This window comes from Lathyrus oleraceus, chromosome 6 (assembly GCF_024323335.1).
Source record: "Lathyrus oleraceus cultivar Zhongwan6 chromosome 6, CAAS_Psat_ZW6_1.0, whole genome shotgun sequence".
NCBI lineage: Eukaryota > Viridiplantae > Streptophyta > Magnoliopsida > Fabales > Fabaceae > Lathyrus > Lathyrus oleraceus.
This window is the reverse complement of record NC_066584.1, coordinates 477,979,037-478,004,628: the sequence shown is the minus strand read 5'-3', so window position 1 is coordinate 478,004,628 and position 25,592 is coordinate 477,979,037. Positions and strand designations below refer to the sequence as shown.

The 25,592-nt window shown below is 37.5% G+C and overlaps 1 protein-coding gene across 1 annotated transcript; it reads left to right on the top strand.

The window, feature by feature from the left end:
* Positions 1–16,126: 16,126 nt before the first annotated feature.
* LOC127096353 (uncharacterized) lies at positions 16,127–16,642 on the top strand. Its single transcript, XM_051034936.1, has one exon. The coding sequence runs from the start codon at positions 16,127–16,129 to the stop codon at positions 16,640–16,642; it is 516 nt and encodes a 171-aa protein (XP_050890893.1).
* Positions 16,643–25,592: the final 8,950 nt, after the last annotated feature.

The following is a 25,592-nucleotide window of genomic DNA, read 5'->3' as shown; positions in this document are numbered from 1 at the left end:
TGAACTAGTCAACTTGGGTTCCGAAGATGATGTGAAAGAAGTTAAGATTGGTATCAATTGTGTCCAGAGGCTAAGAAAGGGTTGATTGATCTTCTTCGAGAATATTCAGATGTGTTTGCTTTGTCCTATAAAGATATGTCTGGGTTGGATTCTGAGATTGTGAAGCATAGATTGTCGTTGAAGCCAGAATGCCCGCCGATCAAGAAGAAGTTGGGGAGGACTCATCCTAATATGGCAGTTAAAATCAAAGAAGAAGTGCAGAAACAGATTGATGATGATTTTCTTGTTACCTCTGAGTATCCGCAGTGGGTGGCCAATATTGTGTCTATTCCAAAGAAGGATGGAAAAGTCCTCATGTGTGTTGGTTATAGAAATTTGAACAAAGCTAGTCCGAAAGATGATTTCCCTCTATCACACATTGATATGTTGGTAGAAAATACAGCTAAATTCAAAGTCTTTTCGTTTATGGATGGATTTTTCGGTTATAATCAGATCAAAATGGCACCCGAAGATATGAAGAAGACCATATTCATTACGCCCTAGGGAATATTCTGTTATAGAGTGATGCCTTTAGGTTTAAAGAATGATGGTGCAACGTACCAAGAAGCTATGACCACTCTTTTTCATGATATGATGCATAAAGAGATTGAAGTTTATGTTGATGATATGATTTCCAAATCAAGAGATGAAGAAGAGCATGTTAAGCATTTGTTGAAGCTGTTCCAGAATTTGAGGAAGTATAAACTCCGCTTGAATCCCAGTAAGTGTACTTTTGGTGTTCGTTCTAGTAAGTTGTTGGGCTTTATGTTCAGTGAGAAGGGTATTGAATTTGATCCTGCCAAGGTCAAAGTAATACAAGAAATGTCTGCGCCCAAAACTGAGAAGCAAGTCAGAGGTTTTCTCGGCCGCTTGAATTACATCTTAAGATTTATATCGCATTTGACTGCCATATATGCTCCTATATTCAAGCTTCTTCGGAAAGATCAATCTTGTGATTGGACCGAAGATTGCCAGAAAACTTTTGACAGTATCAAAGAGTATTTGCTTGAGCCTTTGATTCTGTCTCCGCCTGTTGAAGGAAGACCATTGATCATGTATTTAACTGTGCTTGAAGAAATTATGGGTTGTGTTCTTGGTCAGCAAGACGAAACTGGAAAGAAAGAATATGCTATTTATTACCTCAGCAAGACATTCACCGACTGTGAGACTCGGTATTCTATGCTATAAAAGACTTGTTGCGCATTGGCTTGGACTGTTAAGCGTCTGCGCTAGTATATGTTAAATCACACTACTTGGTTGATATCCAAAATGGATCCAATCAAGTACATATTTGAGAAGCCTGCTTTAACTGGGAGGACTTCTCGTTGGCAGATGTTGTTATCAGAGTATGATATTGAATATCGATCTCAAAAAGCTATTAAAGGTAGTGTCTTGGCTGACCATTTGGCTCACCAACCGATTGAAGATTACCAGTCAATGCAGTATGATTTTCCTAATGAAGAGATCTTGTACTTGAGAATGAAATATTGTGATGAACCATTGCTTGAAGAAGGGCCAGAACCTAGTTCCCGTTGGGGCATGGTATTTGATGGAGCTGTTAATCGGTATGGTAATGGCATTGGGGCAGTGATTATTACTTCTCAATGCACTCATTTTCCGTTTACATCTAGATTAACTTTCAAATGTAAGAACAATATGGCTGAGTATGAAGCTTGCATTATGGGGCTTGAAGAGGCCATTGATCTTAGAATCAAGTATCTTGACGTCTATGGAGATTCAACTTTGGTTGTGAATCAGATTAAAGGTTAATGGGAGACGAATCAACACGGTTTTATACCATATAGAGATTATGCGAGGATGATTTCAACTTTCTTTAAAAAGGTTGAGTTTCATCATATCCCTCGAGATGAAAACCGGATGGCTAATGCTCTTGCAACATTGGCTTCAATGATTATGGTGAAATTCTGGAATGAAGTTCCTAATTTGATTGTGATGCGTCTTGATAGGCCAGCTCATGTGTTTATTGTTGAAGAAGTCAAAGATGAAAAGCTATGATATTTCGATATCAAGTGTTTCCTCCAAAGTCAGATTTACCCGTTTGGGGCATCTTTGAAAGATAAGAAGACTTTGAGGAAATTAGCTGGAAACTTCTACCTGAATGGTGATGTGCTTTACAAGAGAAACTTCGATATGGTTTTGCTCAGATACACGGATAGACACGAAGCAGACTTATTGATGACTGAAGTCCACGAAGGTTCCTTTGGTACTCATTCCAATGGACATGCTATGGCTAAGAAGATGTTGAGAGCAGGTTACTATTGGTTGACAATGGAATCTAACTGTTGCAAGTTTGTGAAGAAATGCCACAAGTGTCAAATTTATGCAGATAAGATTCATGTTCCTCTGACACTGTTGAATGTTATTTCCTCTCCAAGGCCCTTCTATGTGTGGAATTGATATGATTGGCATGATTGAGCCAAAAGCTTCAAACGAACATCGTTTAATTCTGGTGGCTATTGACTACTTTATAAAGTGGGTTGACGCGACATCGCATGTGAACGTAACCAAGCAAGTTGTTGTAAGGTTTATCAAGAATCAAATTATATGCTGTTATGGTGTGCCAAGTAAGATCATTACTAATAATGGATCGAACTTGAATAATAATATGGTGGAATCTCTTTGCAAAGACTTCAAAATTGCACATCATAATTCTTCTCCCTACAGACCTAAGATGAATAGGGCCATTGAAGCTGCGAATAAGAACATCAACAAGATCATTTAGAAGATGGTTGTGACATATAAGGATTGACATGAGATGCTCCCATTTGCTTTACATGGATACCGTACATCCGTCCTCACTTCAATAGGGGAAACCCCTTTCTCAGTTGTTTATGGCATGGAAGTTGTGCTTCCCGTAGAGGTTGAAATCCTATCACTATGTGTCTTGATGGAAGCCAAGTTGATAGAAGCTGAATGGTGTCAGACCAGGTATGATCAGCTAAATTTGATTAAAGAGAAGAGATTGACTGCCATGTGCCATGGTCAGTTGTACCAACAGAGAATGAAGAAAGATTTTGATAAGAAGGTCAGGCCTCATGTACTCAGAGAAGGTGACCTTGTGCTCAAAAAGATTTTATCTTTCAAACCAGATGCTAGGGGCAAATGTACTCCTAATTATGAAGGCTCATATGTTGTTAAGAGAGCCTTTTCAGGTGGTGCATTGATTCTTACAACTATGGATGTGAAGAGTTCACACGTCCTCTGAATATCGATGCAGTCAAGAAATACTTCGCCTAACAAAATAAAAGAACAACTCACTAAAGGGCGGATTGAAAACCCGAAAGGGCGATCCAGGCAAAAATTAGAAATAGAAAATAGAAAATTTATCCCGATAGATTGAGTACCCCACCTTGGGGAAATCAATGCAAAAATAGGGATTATGGCAAGTAACTGCAGTTGGTTAATTCCCCGGTCATTTGAGCGGTTTTGAGCAAGTCAGTCAACTCTGATTCATCCTCAGTCGAAGCCAAGAGCAGAGTGGATATTGAAGTTGGTAGAGGGATTAGCGATCATTGTATTTAATGTAGCCCTTTTCCATGTAAATTACCATTTTTCAACTTTTGTAAAAGATCTATGGAGTCTTGTCATTTATAGACTACCATTCTATTAAATAAAGTCGAGCTTTTATCCAATTGCTTCTACTCTTATTTATTTTTCAGCTAAATAGAATTGAATTTTATAATGATAATTTTGAAATTGAATTAATAAATAAAAATCATTTTTTCTTAAATAATAATGAAAGCAATTACTTTTAAAAGTAAATGATTTCAATAAGAAATATCAATCACAGCCTGAGAACAGGTGAGTCCCAAAGTGCGGAGCATTGTTGGTTTTCCCCAAGCAATTGGTTTGGTCACTTTTTTCCTCCCAAGCGGAAAATCAGTTTCCCCAGCTGAGTTGGTTAATCGCCTCCATATCCGAGTTGTAGGCGCATTTTCTAAACGGTTTGCATAGATCCAACACATATTTTTATTTCCCTCAAGTCCCTAACGGGGTTCACTCCTGATCCCCGCCAACTCTATTGTTTGAGTAGTACTTTTTAGTCCCCTGCAAGGTTGTCTCCCATTTGGTATGGTGTCGACCTAAAACTCCCCGCAGAGTTGATGATTCAGATCCTCATCAAATATTTTCTCCTTCCTCAACAGGGTTTGAAATATTCAGAGACAAATGATTTATATTCATCCCCAGTTTTTTCTCCAGTCGATACTCTCATCCTGTCGAAATTAGCCGAGTGTTGTAGCGATGATTCAGATCAGTGACATTTGTATCCTTTGTGATTGTTTTGTCAGCATAATCATTAATCATACATACATATACATTCACACACCAGATAGTTCATTATGCATTGTTATTGCATTTGATTCCTTATTTTCTAATCCTCTGCTATGTTGATATTATTTCTCCATACAGATTTGGTGTGTTTGTCCTTCCTCAATTATAGAGTGTCATCCCCTTAGGCAGAAAGAGTTTAACCTTTCTCATTCCCCACAGAGTCATTTCCTTGTGGACGATTATTATTTCAGCTTCCTCCCCAGTTGATTGTCTGGATGGAACCACTCCCTCTGAATTATGTTCTCATCGGGTCAAGTCTTTGTTTAACCGTTTCTTTCTAGCTCTTACCTAGATGGATACTTTTGGTCCCCCTAAAGTTTATTACCCAATAAGTGGTAATATTCTTTTTCGGTTTGTGAGTACCTTACTCTTACCTCATACCTGGTAATAGTAATCTACTTCCTTTTATTTTTTCCCAATGGATTCCTTTGATGTTTCCCCAGGTAGTTTATCCTTGATATGCTCATCCTAACCAATGACAAATATTCTTCCTTTCAGTCTATCCTTGATATGTTCATCTTAATCGATGATGGATATTCTCCCCTTTGGTTTTCTACCTAGTAAAAAGGTAGTTGTAATCCCTATTTTCATTCCCCATAGAGTTAATCCTTGATATGTTCATCTTGACCGATGACGAATTCTATCCCCTTTGCGGTCTTCTACCCAGTAACCGGTAGTTGTAAATCCTGTTTTCCCCTTTGAGACTATCCTTGATATGTTCATCTTAACCGGTGACAGATATTCTCTTTTTGGTATTCTATCCAGTAACTGATAGATATAATTCCTACTTTTCTCTGACAGTCTATCCTTGATACGTTCATCTTAGCCGATGACGGGTACTCTTCCCCTTGAGTCTATCCTTGATATGTTCACTTTAACCAGTGACAAATATTCTCTTACTTTGGTCTTTTGCCCAGTAACCGATAGTTGTAAATCCTATTTGATATTTTCCCCGACAGGTCGTTCTTACCCAGTAACCGATAATGAACATACCTCATTTTCCTCAGCGAGTCAGCCTTGATATATTTATCCTAACCGGTAACGGATGCCTCTCTGTCAGGGTATGTTATCTTCCTACCCAATAACTGGTAGTGGATAATATATTTCTGGTATTTCTGTGTTAAAGTTCATGCTTCCCCAGTTAAGTTTGAGTGCGTATTTCCTCAGTGAAGTCGCAAATCCCCTGTTCGATTCGAGTATTTCAATTTTGTTCTGATTTACCCGCTTCCCTTGCAGATTTTCCCTTTACCCCCGACTGAGTCCTTCCGTTGATTTATTTGTATGGAATCCCTTCGTGTCTCTAGCAGTTTTCAAGTTGTAGCCTAGCCTACGCACAACTTTTATCCCCCAGAGTCTCTGTCTCCCCAGTGAGTTTTCCTTATGGAATGCATTATGCTCCTATGGACTTTCAGTCTCTTCGAATTCTTTTCCTTTGTGGCAATATTTCCCCCATAAAGATTCCTTTTAACATTCATATCATATGCATCATGAGGTCTCTTAGGGACCAAAATTTGTTTCTATATGTTGTTATTTAAGTCCATTCTACTGAGTCGATACGAAGATTTTAACCTTCATCTCCTCAATTTGAATGTCCTTAAATAGGGGCAGCTGTAAGACCCCAATTTTGACCCTAAGATCCCTCATGTTATCTCATCATATGCATTAGCTTTGGGATTAAACCTTGGTAACCTCCTTACCCCTCATTCATTGGGTTTGCATTGGGAGAGATCACCAAGAACTTTTGATTGTATCATACTTTTTTTTTCATTATTTACTAACCAAAATACCAAAAATATGTCAATGTGTAGTTTAGCTCTTTTGTAGGTAGTGTGTATGCTCACCCGTGCTCCATCAAGCTCATACATAGGGTTTGAGACACTCAATGCAAGGAGTTCAATCAAGAAATGGTTCACTTTGTCTCTAAGCATAATATATGGACCCCCATGATCTTCACATGTCATTTTGATCAAGAAATCACCAAGAGTTTGAAGCTTGTTTGCCTTGGAAGCCCTAATTCATCTGGGGATCTTGTGTGACTTCCTCAGCAAGTTTCTTCAACATTTGATCAAATATTTCAAGGGATGCTTCATATTACATCATATCATGCCTATATGATCCTCCATGAGTCCCAAAAGTCAAGAGAATTTCAAGCTAGCAAGATGGTTCATGGTGGTTGACCAGAGAAAGTCAACTAGTCAAAACTAGGGCTCCCTATACCCTATCTCCTACATTTTTTGTCATATGAAAATGATTACAATATAAAGTTACTCAAAATGACATTCCAAACAACTTTCATGTTGAAGTATAGAGCTAGTTTTGCTTGGAAAGTCATTTTTATGGTGAAATATTATAGGTCATTTTGTCTGAACCCTAGTTTGGAGGTCAACTTTCCAAGACTATAACTTTCTCATTTTTCCTGAGTAGAAAGCCATTCAAATTCCATGGTAAAATTCAAGATGTATAATTCAACTTTTATGTTTGAAGGAAGTTCAAATTCGACTTGAAAATGCATGTACCAAGAGGAAACATTATAGGTCATTTTTGGCCAATACCATTGAACAAGTGATTTTCCTCAACTTCTAAAATGCATAACTCCTTCATGACAAATCCAAATGAGGTCAAATTTGTGACTAAATTTAATAGGTTTGAAAGAGCTACAACTTTGATAAATGGACTTTTTCCATTTGAAGCCCATAGCAAAAGTTATTCAAGGTTGAAGAAGTGAACATTTGACTTGGGACTTAGAAAATTTTCAAATATGTTTGATTTTCCAAACTTCCACCTCAAAATTCATCATGATCCAAGCTTCAAATGAAAAAGTGTTCAACATAAAAATTGTTCCCCTTGATCTCACCTTTCCGAAAAGTCTAATAACATCTCATTTGTACAAATAATGAAGTACTTGCACATGGGTGCAATGTGAAGTACCATTAGGAAGAATTTCATGATCCAATTCAATTCAACAATGCATGGCTTAATGCAACACCTTCCGCATGACATGTGTAGACTTTTGGACCTTTGCCAATAATTCTTTTGGCTTTGTACACGCCCATGCAAGCTCATGATGAAGGTTTCTATTTTTGAACATTGAAATGAAAGTGTGTAGAAAGCAATTGCATTGGCTATAAATACAAGAGTAATGAGATCAGAACTTCATCAACACCCTGCCCAAGCTCTGCTAGACTGAACCAAACCCTCATTTCCATAGAATTTCTGAATATTTCTCTTTAAATCAAGCTTGAACTTCATCTTCTGTTTGGAAGTTCAAACTCCAGAAATCCACTTCCCTTTTCATCTCAATTGGCTTCTGCAAGCAACAGGGGGAGAAAGCAAGCAAATCCAGATCAAGATCAAGTGAAATTGGATAAACTCGAAGGTGATTTTCAGAAACTTCATCTCTTAGATTCCCTCTTAATTCTTCATCATTATTTGTGATTTTTGGTTGGCTGAAGTCCTACGAATATAGGCAACAAGATTGAGTTGCTTTGAGGTCAAATCGAAGCAACTCAATTCATGATCCTCAAAATTCAAATCCCAGTTTCTTTTTATATACTTGGAATTGGAGAAAATTGAGGCCAGATTCGAGCTCTTGAGCATTTTTTCTTTAAATCCATGTCTTTATTTTTCATTTTGGTGATGGTTGATGGTGGACCAGTCCGGTGAGGTCCACCGGAGAAGAAGACCGGAGCCCTAGCTCCGGTGATGTGTTATCATACCTCTCAACCACAGAACCCATTCAAAATGTTTTCATCTTAGCCCTTGGTTCTGATTACCACGTGTACAACATATTTGACTTGGTGCATGGTGGAACGCGTGCGTGTAGCCATCATATATGCCACCTCAATTAATGAGGGAGATCTAATGGCCCCTGATTTTCCATATTTTCTGATTTTTCATTTAATTGTGTTATTTTGAATAAATCATATTAATTTCATTTTTAATCCAAAAAATATGGGACTTTCACCAAAAATATTTAAATATTTTCCTCTTTCATTTTTTGAATTAAAATTATTTTTTGGATTAATTTTGATATTTTTCATGAATTAATTGTTTTTGTGCATATTTTAAGTTGTTTAAAAATACTTCTGACTTTTCAAAAATCGTGAATTTTTTTTTCTAAGGTCCTTTGACCTTGTTTGACCTAGGATAAATATCTTGGCCATTTATTTGGTGTTTTGAAGAGGTTTTAGGTTTTGACCAAACTAAAATTTAATTTAAATGTATTTTTAATTTGACTTTTAATTTTTTAATTATATACAAATTATGTTGAGCCATTTTTTATTGAATTGTGATGTTTGACTATGCGTTTGGGCCTTGGTCAAGGTTGATTTGACTTTTGTTAAGTTAAAATCATTGGATTTAGGGGATTGATGAAATGTACATTTCATCTCCCAAAATGAATGAATGATTTTAATTTGATAAAATTTCTCCCATGACCAATTTGTGTTTCTCTCATCTCCCCTCCCTCTTCATCTTCAATCCCATTCTATCCCATCCCTTTCATTGACCAATGAAATCTCAAAATCTTAAGGCTAATTGGTTCATCAACAACCTTGTGTTAGATGAACCAATACACGTATGGATGAGATAGGTCCATCCCTTTGATCTTTTTCTCTTAGTGTGTGGTATGTTTTAGGAGTTTGGTTCATCTTACCAAATCTCTAACATGCATTAGCACCTAAATTTTTATTGTCCGACCTCAGATAGTTGTGACTTCTGCATAAGTCCAATTACGATTGCTTAACATAGAGCTAAATTTGAGCCTAAAGGCATATCATTCTAGTAAGTGAGATTGTAAGTCTCCCATCTTTCATGGTATTGTGTGGAAACTTTGCCTTTTTTCCTTCCTTTGGAAGATGTCTTGGTTCAAGGAACCATGCTTGTGAATATATGGTTGAGTGTTCTCCAAAGAATGACTTAATCAATTGAAAATCAAAACTCCACTAACATCTAATTAACTTTGACTAACACTAACTATTATTAAATTTGCTTTACTTTTAAGCCATTTACTTTATGCAATTTAATTTCAAGTCATTTACCATTCATTTGTCATTTACATATCATTTAACTTTTTTATGTTTATGTCATTTTCACTTTGCTCATTTGAGCCATATATTGTGATTGTATATATTTGTTTGTGTATTTTGCTTGTGTTTGTGGTCTTAGGACCTTAAAATACTTAATAAACAACAAAAACCCTAAAAAACATTTGTGTGGACTGATGGGTTTGATATGAACTTTTGGACTTAAGATTAGGCAACATTCCATATGCAAATGGACTTGGCCAATGCCAACATTTCTGAGACCAAGTTATTGTGATTTGAGCTTTCATATGATGCAAGTGTTGGGATTCACTTGAGTTCATCTACTACATGGTCTTGATGAAACTGTTATTTTGATCTCATGCAACACCTTATTCTGAGCAAAAATCAAGAAGTATTTCATCTGATATATGAGAAGACAAAGAAGACTGTTAGCTATAGATTTTGTCTGCTTGGATGTGGACATCTTTATTTGATGTCTTACTCTTCATATTGCTAATTGCTTGGTTCAAATTCCAAAGGGAAAGTGGATTTTCTATATGACATTCTTGTCTGTTGGATTGCATCCCATTGGTCAAATCTTTTCAACTCTTAACTTTTAATTTTATGCTGAGGATTAGTCTTTTCATCTCCTCCCACTTCTTAAATTTCAAAATCTCTTCCCCTTTTCAAAAAACCTTCTTTGCTTGTGATTTCAAAACTTAGACCCTATTTCAAATTAGAAACTTTGGCCTTATGCCATTGCCTTTTTAAACTCTTTTCTTAAATCAAACTTGTAAATGAACTTAACCATATTGACTTAAAATTTCAAAAGACAAAAAGAACTAACACTAATTCAAACTTTTGGGCCTTTTGTGCCCCTTTTAAACTTAAATTTTGATTAAAAGTAATCCACTCATTTTGAAATTGATACCACAAACTACGAGGTTTTGATCCCTCATTTTTATGTTCGTATGTAGGCACAAGTCTAAAGGTCTTGTCAAACACAAAAATATAATCAATGAATTATTTTCTCATCCCCACACTCTATTTGTTGCAAACATCTTTTATACCAAAAACACATACACATATAAAAAAGGGCTCCCTAGGAGTACCTAGGACCTATAATCTCTGGCATTTTATTAGTTTTGATTTTAAAACTTCTTATCTTTGGGTTTTGTTCGTACTTTTCCCTTTTCCTTTGGAAATTGATCGGTCACCATTTCCATTGAATTCCCACCATTAATCCGACGTATTTTTCATCACTTTGGTAAGATTTGTGTTTGTTTATAGTTGTTTTAGAGTCATTTATCATGTTTTGTTAGTTTGGTATCGCATTTCATTTTATTACATGTTTATGTCAAAAAGGTCTCTTTTACGCTTCGTTTTGGTAGTGTTATTGTTACAGGCTGTTGCACAGGTTTAAAAGCACTAATAATGGAGTTGGGGATACTCAGAAAGGCAAAAATATGAAAATACAGCAGTTCAACACGGGCACCTGTGTGCTACAACACTGCCCGTGTTGTTGGTCAGGCAAAGCAAGCTTGGAGAGAAAAAAAACAGAGAGTTGACACGGGCACCCGTGTGTAGGAACACGGCCCGTGTTGATGCCCCTGTAACTTAATATGAAAATAATCATGTTGGAAAGCACACACGGGCACCTGTGTGTACACACACGGCCCGTGTTGTTGGGCGCGGCTTAGAAACTTCAATTTTTGCCATGTGAATCTATTCTGCTCATTAAGGGTAGTTTGGACTTTTTGCTTTGAGAAAATCCATCTAAAACTATTAGAAGGCTTGGGAGAGAAATGAGAAGACACTTTTGGACGTACGAAAGAAAACACTGCATTGAGAGGATAGCTACTACGAAGGATTCGAAGACGGCGAGATTCAAGGGTTCCGACCATTGAAGATCAAAATCTCCTAGTTCTTTGTAATGTCTAATTTTCATACTATGATTTCGTTTAATACTATGAGAGGCTAAACCCCCTATGTTAGGGGGGTGGTCCTTATTTGATCGTAGGTTATGAATTTGAACAAATGATTTCCTTATTACTATGTTACTTATTTCAATTTAATTGTGTGATGTTATTATGATTTTGTATCGGACAAATACAAATTGATCTATGACTATCAATAACAGGATTGTAATTGTTAGGGTTTTCACACAATTGGGTTTATGATTGCATTATCTAGGACTAGTAACTTTTGTAAACCACCGCAAACCTTGATATTGTTAATGATTAAAACCAATGATTAATTGAATGGACATTTGAGTAAGAATTGGTAGTTTAATAGTTTTAAGGAAGAACATTCTGAGGTTAGGTAATTGAATGTTGCATATGTATTAAGGAAATCTTGACTGAATTCATAACTGGTTAAATCAACCACTTCCCCTAGCATATTTTATATTAATCAATTATATTTTACTGTCTGTTGTGTTTATTGTTAAAATTCCAAAACAACCAAACCATTATCTTTTTGTTCTGATAGAATCAAAGTAAAATAAGTATTTCCTACGCAATCCCTAAGATCGATACTTGGAAATAAAACTCCTCATTACTACATCGGTAAAAATAGTACACTTGCTATTTTTGCGATCAAGTTTTTGGCGTCGTTGCCGGGGATTGCCAAAATACCTATTTTAATTTTTATTCTATTGAAATTTTGTTGCTCGTCAACCAAAATTTTATCTGTGACAATCTTGTTATTCAATTCTAATATTTGTCTAACTTGTTTATGCGAGGTAAGGCCTCAGCGGATTTTTCTTTTGACGCAGATCCAGAAAGAACTCTTCGCGCTAGACTGAGACAAGCTAAGCGAGAAAAACTGGAATTAGCAGAGAAAGCAGAGGAGGAAGTTGTTTTAGTGCACTCAGAGAATTCAGATTCAGAAGCAGAAACAACTCCCGAGGTCATGGTTGCAGAACCACCACCACCAGAGAGACTTCTCGGTGACTATGGTGGAAACAACACTGCAGGTGGTCGTATGATAATCGTCAACCAATTGAACTGGCCGGTTCGGTCTGCTTTTAAAACATTGCTTACAATGCCGGTAGCAACAACGCAGAAAAAAAATCAGGTATTAAATCTCAAAAAAATTGGTGTTAAATTTCTTATCTACACTAGTAGTGCAGATAAGGGATTTAACACCAGTTTTTTTTAGAGATTCTATACTTTTTTTTGGTGTAATTGCTACCGGTACTGTAAGTATGATTTTGACATTGATTTTAAATATCATTCAATTTAAGAAAATATATTCACCTTGATAAAGTGTCTTTAGTGGTTTATGTGCCTCCAAAAGGAAATCACATATTACTATTTGGTGAAGTTAACATTCAAAAAAAATCTAAAGCTCTTAACAAATCAATTACAATACATATATATATATATATATATAATGTTATGAAATGAAAGACTTCAAACACATTAAGAGCTGAATGATAGAAATCAACACAATCATATAATAAAATACAGAAAATAACAACAAAAAAAAAGAGAAAAAATGAGATTTGAGTCACCCACAAAGTGTTAGTTGGATAGACTTTTCTTTCACAATTTGAGGTTTGAAAATGAGGAGCAACACATACTTCAGCTTATTTTTTATGATTTCTTTGATTATGGTTCAATATGCTCTGAAACATGAATTACTTTGGAACTTATGCAAGTTAAAGTGATGGTATATAAATATATGAATGGTTAATTATGAATTTAAATTGGAAAAGAGCATTCTGATAAAGCAAATAAGGAGAAAAAAAATTAAAATAGGGATGATAATAACATGTAGCTAGTGTAGAACCTCATACTTAGCTCTTAGTTGTTCTTCAATGAAGTAACACAAGCAAGTTTCCTCCAAAGAACTGTTTAGAACTTTTGTCTACCAATCCATTTAAGGATGATATGTCATGAAAGAGATTCTCTATTTCAAAAATCATAGAAATCCTAAATAAAATCATCAAAATTTTATAGCATTCCCAATTTTCCAAACATTCAAGTGTAAAGTTTTCTTTCTCCAATGATACCAACTTGTTATGTGAAAGGACATATGTAAGTGTTAAATCACATAACAAAATCTCAAATAGAAAATAGTGAACTCAAAAATATCAAATAGAAAAATCTAGATGTCAAGTATCAAATAACATAGCAAACAATACCTTCATATCAAGTATCAAATAACAATGCTAGCTGGTTATAAAATAACAGTTATATATTTGAATTAAAGTGTGATTAAGAATTCCATCTCCAAAGAAAATGCATGATAAACACAACTAACTCAATTAGAGTGAGAGGGTGTAAGGAAAATAATAATAATAATAATAATAATAATAATAATAATAATAATAATAATAATAATAATCAAAAGCCCATACCATAAGAATCTCTACGGTTTATTTCGACGAACACGACACAACGGAGGTGAATTGAAAGTTTTGAGAGCGAATAAATTGAGAGTTATTCTCAATCGACAGTGAAATTGATCAGATATTTAAACGATTTCGACTCAGAGAAAGATTGAAATTAAAAGGAGGCATTATTGTGATTCGAAAGAGGTTTCGAGATGGTTTTCTATTATGAACTTTTTTAAAGGATTTTCAAGATTTCACTGATTGAGAGAACAATTGAAAAAAAAGAAGAAAAATTGTGAATTGGTGGTTATGAATCACTTACTAAATAATTTGAAGGAATAAGAGTTTCATGTTTTAAAGAGACTCTAAGGTTTTTCTGAATGTGATAGTTGTGTAAAGCGCAAAAGTTTTATTTATAAAAAAGGATTATTTTCATAAATTTGAATTTTTTACCCAAATAACCCTTTTTTTTTTAAAAAATCCCAAAATAACCAATTTTTTAGATTATTTCCCAAAATACCCCACTTTGAAGAGGAGGCGCCAGATGAATTGGCGCTTGCTCTTAAACTTAAAGAGGAACTGTCAATTGGATTGGTTAGTTGTTACCACAAGAAATTGATAGGGCATGTTGAAGGCGTAATCAATGAAAGTGCCTTATGGATTTAAGGATTATACCCCACCAAGGGGGGGGGGGGTTTGAAAGAAAGCTGAGTCCAAGATAAGCAAGAGCTGGGAAAACCACAAGTTACCAAAAGACAAAACCGACAGAAGAATCATGTTTGGTCGAAATCCGTTCTGTCGACTGAACTGGAGATTGGGACTTAAGAAATTCTTGGTTGTACCAAACACATAGGAGATGGTGTCGACATAAATACCTGAGCGGGATAAGTTTGAAATTCAAAATGACTAGCAGTTACAAGGAGAATAAGCGCCAAAATATGGAGCAGTTTTTAGATCGTGTGGCACGACGTCTGTTATTTTTGAGTAGTTTTACTTGTAGACAGTTTCTTTAGTTCATTATAAATAGGGGATCCCATAGAGGACTCGAGGTGTTCACTTTGTACCAAAATCACTTGTAAAAAACTTCACATTTCCAGCACGAGGAAGCAAAAGTTTTTAAGAGTGCTATGTACGTGAATCACCATATTTACTTCAATGCAACTTCCTTATTTTTCAATTGTTCCCGTTGAACACTTTATTTTAATTTCATTTATGTTTGAATTATCATTTTACGTTGTCGTCTACGCTGTTGACGCTAGTTCTATTACGATAATAGAATTCACCAAAAGCGTGTTTGTTGTGTATGTCTTTTGAATGTTATAGTGTTGTCGGTCACGAGTCACCCATAGTCTATAGCATCATCATTTCGTGTGGAAAAACCTTTGCTTGTTCAATACTTTGTCAGAAGCTGTTTCTCACAAAGTTAATATTCCGTCGAATTGAACAAGTTACCCTGTTACATTAGCACATGTCTTAGGATCAACTGGTCGATCCTGCAAGTAACCCTTAGTTTTAAGGCTTAGGGAGGACCAACGGTTGTTTACCAATTTCCACAGTAAACAAAATGGTACCCCCAGTGGGACCAGTGCTAGTGTAGTTACGCAATTGCATGAAACTTAGAAGTGGAAAACTATACAGTAGGCCACAAGAAACTGTGAAAATGTCAAACTCCAATACGGATGAAGTGCCACAAGGGACTTTATCCACTACGGAAACAATAATTTCACATGTTGCAACTCTGCCTCCGATGACAAGTGCAACCTCAACGATGTCGACTACGGGTGCAGTTGGAGCATCAATTCCTTTACCTCCACCGGGAGGTTCAGGATCGACGATAACGACGTTCAGACCTTATGTGCCTCGCTTTGGCACCACAAATCCTCTTTATGGAATGTCGTATTCCTTAAAGCCATGATATCAGGCGACATCAAGTGCAACATTATTTTCAGACAACGCTCAAAATACGAATCCCTCCTTACAAGGATTAGTGCAAGGGGGCAATGCTCAGAATAGGAATAATACTCAGAATAGAACCATGCCGCTGTTGAACACTTCAATAGCGGTGTTGAGGCAGCAAATGGATGATAGTAATCATGAGTTGGTTAATATGTTAACTAATCAAATAGGTACCATTTTTAATCCTGTGATACAGGAATCTGCTGAAACAAATAGGCAGGTGGCTAATCAATTGACACGTTTGTGTAACTTCCTAGGGGCACCGACTCGACAGATGGCACAAGTGGTCAGGCAAACCATTCCTGTTCAAGTAGAGATAGGGGCAGCAGAAGATGAGACAGTCCATGAGGGATAAATCCTTAGACCCCAACAAAATCAAGGCGTTGAGTCAGGAGTAGCAGGATGTAACCAGATGGTGTTAGTTAACCGACATCAGGATGCTAGTCAAATTGTCGATCAACATCGACAAGAAGACTTAGCAGTAGAAAATAATTTGACAACTATCGTTGAAAAAATTATGGACAGGAATGGTATGAGTGCCACATTGCAAAGGCCACTATATGCTTCCCCATTGGCTGAATTTATTCTCCAAACCGAGGCACCTAGAGGAATGAAAGTGCCTAAATACATTAAGTTTGGGGGAGAATCTGGTGAGTCGACAATAGAACATATTTCCAGATATTTAACAGAGTCAGGAGATTTGGCTCATAATGAGTGTTTGAGAGTAAAAAACTTTCCGTCCTCTTTGACTAAGGCTGCCTTCACATGGTTCACTTCTTTGGCCCCAACTTCGACTGATTCGTGCGCAAAGTTAGAAAAGAAGTTCCATGAACAGTTTTACGAAGGAAACTCCAAAATCAGTTTGGCAGAATTGTCTAGCATTAAGAGAAGGTTTGCTGAGAGTATTGACGATTATCTGAATAAATAGATCATTAAAGGCCACGTGCTTTACGCAAGTACCGGAACATGAACTGGTTCAAATGGCTGTTGGGGGGTTAGATTATTCCATTAGGAATAAAATAGACCCAACTTTTGTAAAGAGTATGTTACAATTGGCTGATAGAGTTCTACATCTCGAACGGCTAAGGTTAGAAAAGGTTAGACACAGTAAGGCTAAGAAGGAAAAAATAGTGTTCGTCGATTATGACGCGACAGATCCAATCTATGAGGATGATTATGCCTCATTTATCGAATTAGAAATTGACATGGATGAGTTAAAGCCAGGATCTACTTATGAATGTCGGTTATTACTTTCTGCACAAGGGGAAAATCCTATCGAAAAAAATCCAAAATTCCCTTCAAAAACTTATACATTTGATGTGACAAAGTGTGAGGAAATTTTTGATTTGTTAGTTAAAGATGGTCAAATGGTGGTGCCACCTGGTACTAAAATACCACCATTGGAACAAAGACAGAAAAGAGGATTTTGTAAGTATCATAATTATCTTGGTCATAATACCTCTAATTGTTATCTTTTCAGGGATATGGTTCAGAAAGCAATTCAAGAAGGCAGGCTGAAATTTGTTGGCCACAAAATGAAGATCGACGCTGACCCTCTCCACTAGGAGGAAGCTCTATTCGTTGAGCCAGTCGAGATCACTGAATACGATGAGACCGACATGCTAGAGGAAACTGGTGAAAGCCCAGATGTCAACATAGTTGAAGTCTATCCAAGGGCTGATGAAGATTTGGTAGATTTCCTGTATCGCTGCAAGAATAAGGGTTCACAAGTCTGCTTATGCCCTAGATGTGGTGTTGTCACCGACAAAGTTGCTGCTGAAAATTTCCAGAAGCTACAATTGGACAAAAGCAAAAGAAGTGGGCTGAACAGAGCATGCCAGAATGAAAGAATCCCAAGGAAAGCTGTAGAAAATGCTCAAGCAAGGCCTAGGAGCTTCGTACCATCGACAAGTGCTCCTAGAGGCACCTGGATCAAGCCTCGGGGAAAACAAGAAACCCCACAAGGTGTTGCTGCTGCCAGAGGAGGTTTAGCAATCAACTACAGGCGTGAGTTCAAGTCTGAGAAAAGGAATCATGTTTCTGAAAATTATTTGGGGAAGAACCCCATGTCCAGAACTCAATGGAGACGTTTTCAGTGTCGCAAGCAGGCTGAAAGAGAGGCTGCTAGGGGAATAACTAGAAAAGGCATGGCTAGTGGGGCAGATTCTGGAAAAATAGTTATTGTGAAGGTCGACACGGCAGCAAAAGAACGGGTCAGGGAGTATGTCCGTCGACCAAGTGAAAAATGTTCTGATGAGGTTACTGATGACTTCAATTCAGAATCAGAAGCAAGTTTGTACATCTTAGTCAACGTGGTGTCAATTCTACCAAAAGAATACAATTGTGTTACTGAGGTGAAGGATTCGGTAGACGATGTCGACACTGAAGAAATGGCATTACATAAGCCAAGATGCTACTTTGTGCTGAATGATGGTTCTGTTGAGAGCCAAGAAGCAATTTTTGAGAGGCCCATAATGACTATGAAGAGTCACTTGAAACCTTTGTTGATTAGGGCCAAAGTGGAAGGTGTAACTATCAACAAAGTGTTGGTAGATTGTGGCGCTACTGTTAACATCATGTCACACCATATTTTAAAGAAAATTGGCAAGTATGATACTGATGTTAGATCCAACAACGTGGTCTTATCTGACTAAGGGGGCAAAACAAAAAGCACCATGGGTGTGATTATGGTGAACATCACTGTTGGTTCAATAACTAGGCCGACATTGTTCATGGTAATAGATGCCAAACCAAGTTATAATTTGTTAGTCCGCAGAGAATGGCTCCGTGGTGTCGGAGATGTACCATCTTCAGCACATCAGAGATTGGTAATTTGGAGAGAAGATGGAGTGGTCGAAAACATTGAAGGTGATCAAGGCTACTTCTAGGCTGACGTGAACAATGTCGGCAAGAAGGAATTCAAGAGAAAGTTGGCTAACATTTCTCCTTATTCACCAGCTGAGGATGTGTATGCTAATCTGAGTGAAGCTTTTGTTTCTCTAACTTTGGACGAAACTCATGGCTTCATTTGGGATGTGGAACGTTTAGAGGATCCACCCTATGCAGATATCCGACCGACAGGCTGGGGGGATGTCACTGATGATGACTGAGCTAGAAGCTCTAAAGAGGATTTCGGCATACGTTGCCGAGAACAAAATAAAATCGGCCCTAGAGGCTGAAGAAAACATGGATGTTGAAGCGTATGTTTTAAAGAAAGAAGGTATTTTGGCTATTGAGCCAGAGCCTCCAGATAAGTCAGTTGTGGTTGAAGGAAACGTCAACATGCAACGTTTGGACTGCGTTTATGACGATGAACCTTTAGGGTTTGAAAAAGATCCAAAGGCACCAGAAAAAATGCGACCACAAGACCCCTTAGAAGAAGTTGACCTTGGCAAAAATGGCGACAAAAGGCCAACATACATCAGCGCTAACATCGACAAAGAGTTAAAATCTGAGGTAATATCTTTACTTAAAGAATTTAAGGATTGTTTTGCTTGGGATTATAACGAAATTCCTGATTTAAGTAGGGATTTGGTAGAGCTAAAACTGCCAATAAAAGTTGGAAGAAAGCCAGTAAAGCAGACGCCTAGGCTTTTCGCACCAGATATCATGGCAAAGATAAAAGCAGAGATAGAAAGGCTCCTCAAAAGCAAGTTTATACAAACTGTAAGGTATGTTGAATGGTTGGCCAATATTGTGCCAGTAATTAAGAAAAATGGGTCTTTACGAGTATGCATTGACTTTAGAGATCTAAATGCTGCTACCCCCAAAGACGAGTATGCCATGCCAATAGCAGAAATGTTGGTCGATTCTACCGCTGGTTTTGAATATTTAAGTATGTTAGATGGTTATTCTGGATATAACCAAATTTTTATTGCAGAGGAAGATGTGCCGAAGACGGTGTTTCAATGCCCAGGAGCCTTAGGTACATATGAGTGGGTTGTCATGCCATTCTCCTGAAAAATGCCGGAGCGACATATCAGAGGGTAATTAACTCAATGTTCCATGATTTTATTGAAGATTTCATGCAAGTATACATTGATGATATTGTGATAAAATCAAATGGTCGACTTACTCATGTCGAACATCTCCGAAAGGCCTTTTTAAGAATGAGAAAATATGGATTGAAAATGAATCCATTAAAGTGTACTTTTTGTGTTCAGGCGGGTGATTTCCTTGGCTTTGTGGTGCATAAAAAAGGTATTGAAGTAAACCAAAGTAAAACAAAATCCATTATGGACGTCAAGCCTCCGTCGACCAAAAAGGAACTGCAATCTTTATTGGGTAAAATAAATTTTCTTAGAAGATTTATATCCAATTTAAGTGGTAAAATTAAAGCTTTTTCACCACTCTTGCGACTGAAGAATGAGGATTTTAAGTGGCAAGAAGAGCACCAAGAGGCTTTTGACAAAATTAAGGAGTATTTGCCTAAGCCTCCAGTACTGGCCCCTCCTGTTAGGAATAGGCCAATGAGGTTGTATATTGCAGCTTCAGAATCGACTATAGGAAGTATGTTAGTCCAATAGGATGGAAAAAGTGTCGAAAGACCTGTGTATTACCTTAGTCAAATGCTTAATGATCCTGAAACTAGGTATAGTGATATAGAAAAACTATGTCTATGCCTGTATTTTTCTTGTATGAAACTAAAACAATATATTAAGCCTGTTGATGTGTATGTATCTTCTCACTTTGATATTATTAAGCATATGTTGTCTAAACCAATTTTGCATAGTCGAATTGGTAAATGGGCTTTGGTGTTAACTGAGTATTCTCTGACGTACGTGCCTTTAAAAGCGATGAAAGGGCAAGTGGTGGTAGATTTCCTTGTCAACCATTCAATGGTCGAAATGGCTCAAAATTATGTAGACATAGTGCCATGGAGATTGTACTTCGACGGTTCAAGATATGAGAACGGATTTGGGATGGGGGCAGTCATAATTTCTCCAGATGGAATTCCAGCAGAGTTCAAATACAGAATTGAAGGAGTATGCACAAACAATGAAGCAGAATATGAATCATTGATCATAGGACTTGAGCTTCTGCTAGAATTGGGGGCAAGGAATGTCGAAATTATGGGAGACCCTGAGTTAGTAATTAAGCAGGTATCTAAAGAATACAGGTGTGTCAAAGAAAATTTAATCATGTATTTTGTGATTACCATCAGACTACTCAAGAGGTTTAAGCAAGTAAGCCTCCAACATATACCACGGAAAGAGAACTAGAGAGCAAACGATTTGGCGCAGGAAGCTTCAGGGTACAAAGCGTCGAAAGACCAGGATGAAGAAGAGGTTCAAGTAAGAGAGAAGGTACGAGCGACATTGTTATCACCATCATATTTGTCGATTATAAAGTTAGGAGCTGTAGATAGATATCATTTTGAAATTCTGACCGTCGACGACGAGGGAGAAAATGATTGGCGTAAATCGTTAGTCAATTATTTACGTAATCCTATAGGGTCAACAAATCGAAAGCTAAAATATAAGGCCCTCAGCTATGTCCTGGTGAATGATGAATTGTTCAAAAAGACAGCTGAAGTGAAATTCTGGTATCAGATATAAGATGTCGAAGGTAATGTCACGACACTAATATCTGTTAATACACAATGGATAATAAAACAAAATTGAAAAGCAATCAACACAAGCAATTGTTAACCCAGTTCGGTGTAACTCACCTACGTCTGGGGGCTACCAAGCCAGGAAGGAAATTCACTATAATAGAATTAGTTCAAAGACTATCCGTACACTTCAACAAGTTACAGTCTTTCTCACCTAATCTCTACCCGTGCAATTTCTACCTAAGCACTCTTAAATATGAGAACCCACTCACTTCCCTTACGATCACAACCCCGTGATCTTAAACAACAATCCTTGTGAAAAGAAAATACTTTTCAATTACAACACTCTTGATTTTACTTCACAGTTTCAATCAAGAAGACACACTCTTGATCTTGCTTCAAAGCTTTGATCAAGAAGACAAATCAGTCCAATTCAATCATCTATGGATGACTTGAATGACCTACAGACACAAACCCTAGATCTCTCTCTAAATTTCGCTCAGTCTTGGTTGTGTGTTCAATCAGGTTTTCTAAGTCCCTTTTTATAGAAACATTGGACAGCTTGAAAACCCTAAATATATTTTCCAATTAAATCTTTTCATATCAGCTGTAAAGATCTCCTTGGAAAATAAACAAATCTGGTTGATATCCCCGATAGATTGTGCCAGCTAGCCATATCTTCAATCAACCAATGATTGCCACCAATTGTGAAATCACAAAACACCAGACATTCATACTGAATGTTCTGTGTACATGATGTCATGACATCAGGTCTGACATCTGGAAAGATCCTGCATAATCCAGTTTCCTTTTATAGCAGGTACAACCATATCAGTTACCATGACAATGAGTATGTCAACTGAAACAATCCTGCAACATATGTCTTCCAATTTAGCTCCAGCAGGTACATCCAATATCAGAAGCCTTAGCATTGTAAGTGGCATTCTGAAACAATCCTGCTTGCATATCTTCTTTAACTCCAGCAGGTACAAAAGATATCTCATGTTAAGACATCCCACATGACATCTTGTGAAAACCCTTTGTTTTACCAAAATTGCTGCCAACTCTTAGAATCAACAAACTCCCCCTTTGGCAAATTTTGGCTAAAACATATATTTGTCCTTTTTGTTCATAAGGCAAACTATCAGCAGTTAAACCACTAAATAGTAGTTTAATCAGCAGCAGAAGCAAAACAATTACTAGCTATGGCTACTAGTAATACACATATGCACAAGGGTACTTCTCCTCCCCCTAAATCTGTGCAACAAACAACAGAATTACTAGTTATGGATGCAACTAGTAAGACACACAAATGCACAATGCACCAGGGTACTTCTTCTCCCCCTAAATCTGTGCATTCATCAAAAACAGCTACTGTAACTCCAGCACCTGTACCAGCCAGAATGTCACACTGGCATCTGCTATAACATCAGCACCTGTGCACCATATCAATAATAGTTGTCCTTCTGATCAGCCACATCCAACTTCCACAAGCACTTCTCCCCCTTTTTAGTCAAAATTGACCAAAGGTGACCAATCAGACAAAATCAATGTCTATTAGTCTAGCAGAGAAAGTTTAAAACAGATCTTATAACATTAAGCATGTTAAAACAAAAATTCAGGAAGTACACAACAACATTATACACAGCAGACAGCTGAGATAATGCACAAATCCAAGGAACTCTTTAAGAGCCCTAAATATTACATAACTGGCATCAACAAGACTGCCACAAAATACAAAAACAGAAGGAACATCAGCTTTTCAAACAGCAGCAACTTGCACCATCCCTTCCAGCACCCCTCCAAGCCTCCAATACAGGCAGGAACCCTTAATCAGAAGAAGAAGTATCTCCTTCACCTTCATCTTCAGCTACACCTTCAGAGTCTTCCAAGCTTCCAGAACTGGATTGAGATTTAGGTCTCGCATTTGAAACCTTATCAGCCTTTTCTGTGTCTTCCCTTTCCAGGCTGCAGATGAGAACTTCTAAAGCTTCTTTTCTGGCCTTGGCCACCCTTATACCATTGTCCAATTCTTTGTAGGTCTCTTTTAGTTGGTCAATCAGGCTTCCTTTAGCTGTAGACTCCCTTCTGGCAGATGTCATGACATCATTGACATGACTTCCCTCAAACAACTTATAATGAATGGACAGAGGAGTTTTTCTCCTGCTTGGAATATCACTTGTACTCAGGATTCCTGGTTGTTGACTCAGGATGATCCCACAGATGATATATGGGAATGCAATGGGCAACTTTACAGCATTGCAGAAGGCATGTCTGATGGTTTGATCAAACACAAACTTCCCAAAATTATAGTTTATCTTAGTTCCAATGGCATGAATGATCCTCCCAAGAGCAATGGAGATGGTAGAAATGTGATTAGTAGGTACCCAATTTGCAGAACCAATCTTATGCAAGATGGCATACTTGACAGTTAGTCTACTAGCTGAAAGGTGTTTTCTACTGGGTCATTCCTTAACTTGGCCAGCTGTAATCATCCTACAGATCTCATTATCTGTGGCCTCTAGATCTACCCCTTCACCAGTTCCTCTCCCCAGGAACTTGTTGATGATAGTAGGTGATAGTTTCACACACTTACCCCTTACAAAAACTTTGCAGCCCTCCCTGCTGCTACTTTTAGATAGCTCCTCAGGAATGTTCACAATGAATTCTTTGACCAACCCATCATAGCAATGAGGCAGAGCAGTCACAGTTTTCATAAGACCAGTTGTCTTAATTAACTCCATGACTTCCTTTACTTCACTTGCTTCTTTTCCCAATTCTCTTTCAACTGCTACCCTTCTTTGAGTCACAAACTTCCATTTGGCAGTACCACCTTCCACGTGAAACGAGATATTGTCAAGATGAACAGCAGCCACTTTGTTTGGAGACTTCTTTACAGGCTTCCTTTTAACAGGGGAAATGTCTGAGACATCATATTCAGAACTCTCACTCTCCTTCATCTTTCTGACCTCTTCTTTACTCCAAGTCTTGGAGGGACCTATACCAGCACCCCTTTTCTTTTTCCTACCTGTCCTTATCTCAGCCATACTCTTCCTCTTCCTCAGTCTATTAGCTACACTTGTTTTCACAAGACTGACCAATGTGTCATCTTCTTCCTCAGACCCTTCTTCCTCAATCTGAGCAGTATCAAGGGACATACTAGGTAAGTTTTTTCCAAGAGAACACAGACCCTCAGCAGCTACTTCCTTTTCTGTTTTAGATGAGTTATCATCTTTCTCAGCTTGGATTTCTACCTCAGGTGAGGGTTCCCTTCTGGATAGAGGGGTAAAAATGTCCTTAACTCCATGCTCTTCGTTCAGTATGCTAGTAACTAGGTTTCTTATGATGCGATCAGTAGAGTGCATGTCCTCTTTATCAGGTGATTTTTCAGGAGTGTTACCTTGCTTAGCTTTATCCATGGAAGGTGAGCTTGGAACGTTACCTGGTATCATACGCAGAGGAGTTACTTCCATCAAATCTTCATCTAAAAATTATATGGAGGAAGTTCTAGTATGAAAGGATTTTGAGCTAGATGTTGACGGATGTTGAGACATGTTGTTGAACTTTTGAGAAAACTTTCTTTGCCCTAGCAGAGGTTCTTTGAGGAGTTTGATTGTGTTCAGGCAGAGTGTGCTATTTCCAATACTAAGAGATGGTTCATTAGTAATGTGGCTTTTTCTTTTTATTGGGCAGCCAATATTCTTGTTGCCTTTTCCACTCCTCATTAATTGCCATATTTTCTCAAGAAAACACGCCCCTAATTTTCCCTTTTCCTCATGCAAGTCCTTTGCAGTCAGGTTGTCATAATACAATGTCATAGCATCGAGTGTGACATTGTAAATAATTCTCAGCAATTTCATCCATCCTGGTTGAGCATTGTTGTTTTCAACTGACATAGTTCTTTGTGTCTCAGTTCCAGCAAAGCTCTTACTGACTTCAGTCTTCATACCACCAGTCATGTGTTCAGGTGTTTGTGCCATCAAGACCTTTTCTTCCTTGGGGTTAGCTATTAGCACCCTTACCTGACACTTTTCTTTCCCCTTGATGATTCTTCTTGCAACTGTACTCATCTTAGAGGGGTTATCCATTTGAGAGCTCCACATGTAGCAGTTGTTGTTGGTCCTGATTCCTTTCATAATTACTTCACTGTCTTTGTTCATAATCAGACATTCAGTTTTAGTGAAGATGATACTCAGACCTTGATCCCCTAGCTGACTGATGCTTATTAGATTTGAAGTCAAGCCCTTGACCAGAAGAATATTGTCAAGTTTAGGAGCTCCAGGACATTCAAGCTTGTCTATCCCCTTTATTTCACCTTTAGCTC

Coding starts and splice junctions, on each gene's coding strand:
- LOC127096353 (XM_051034936.1), top strand. CDS start 16,127: ATGGTGTTAGTTAACCGACATCAGGATGCTAGTCAAATTGTCGATCAA.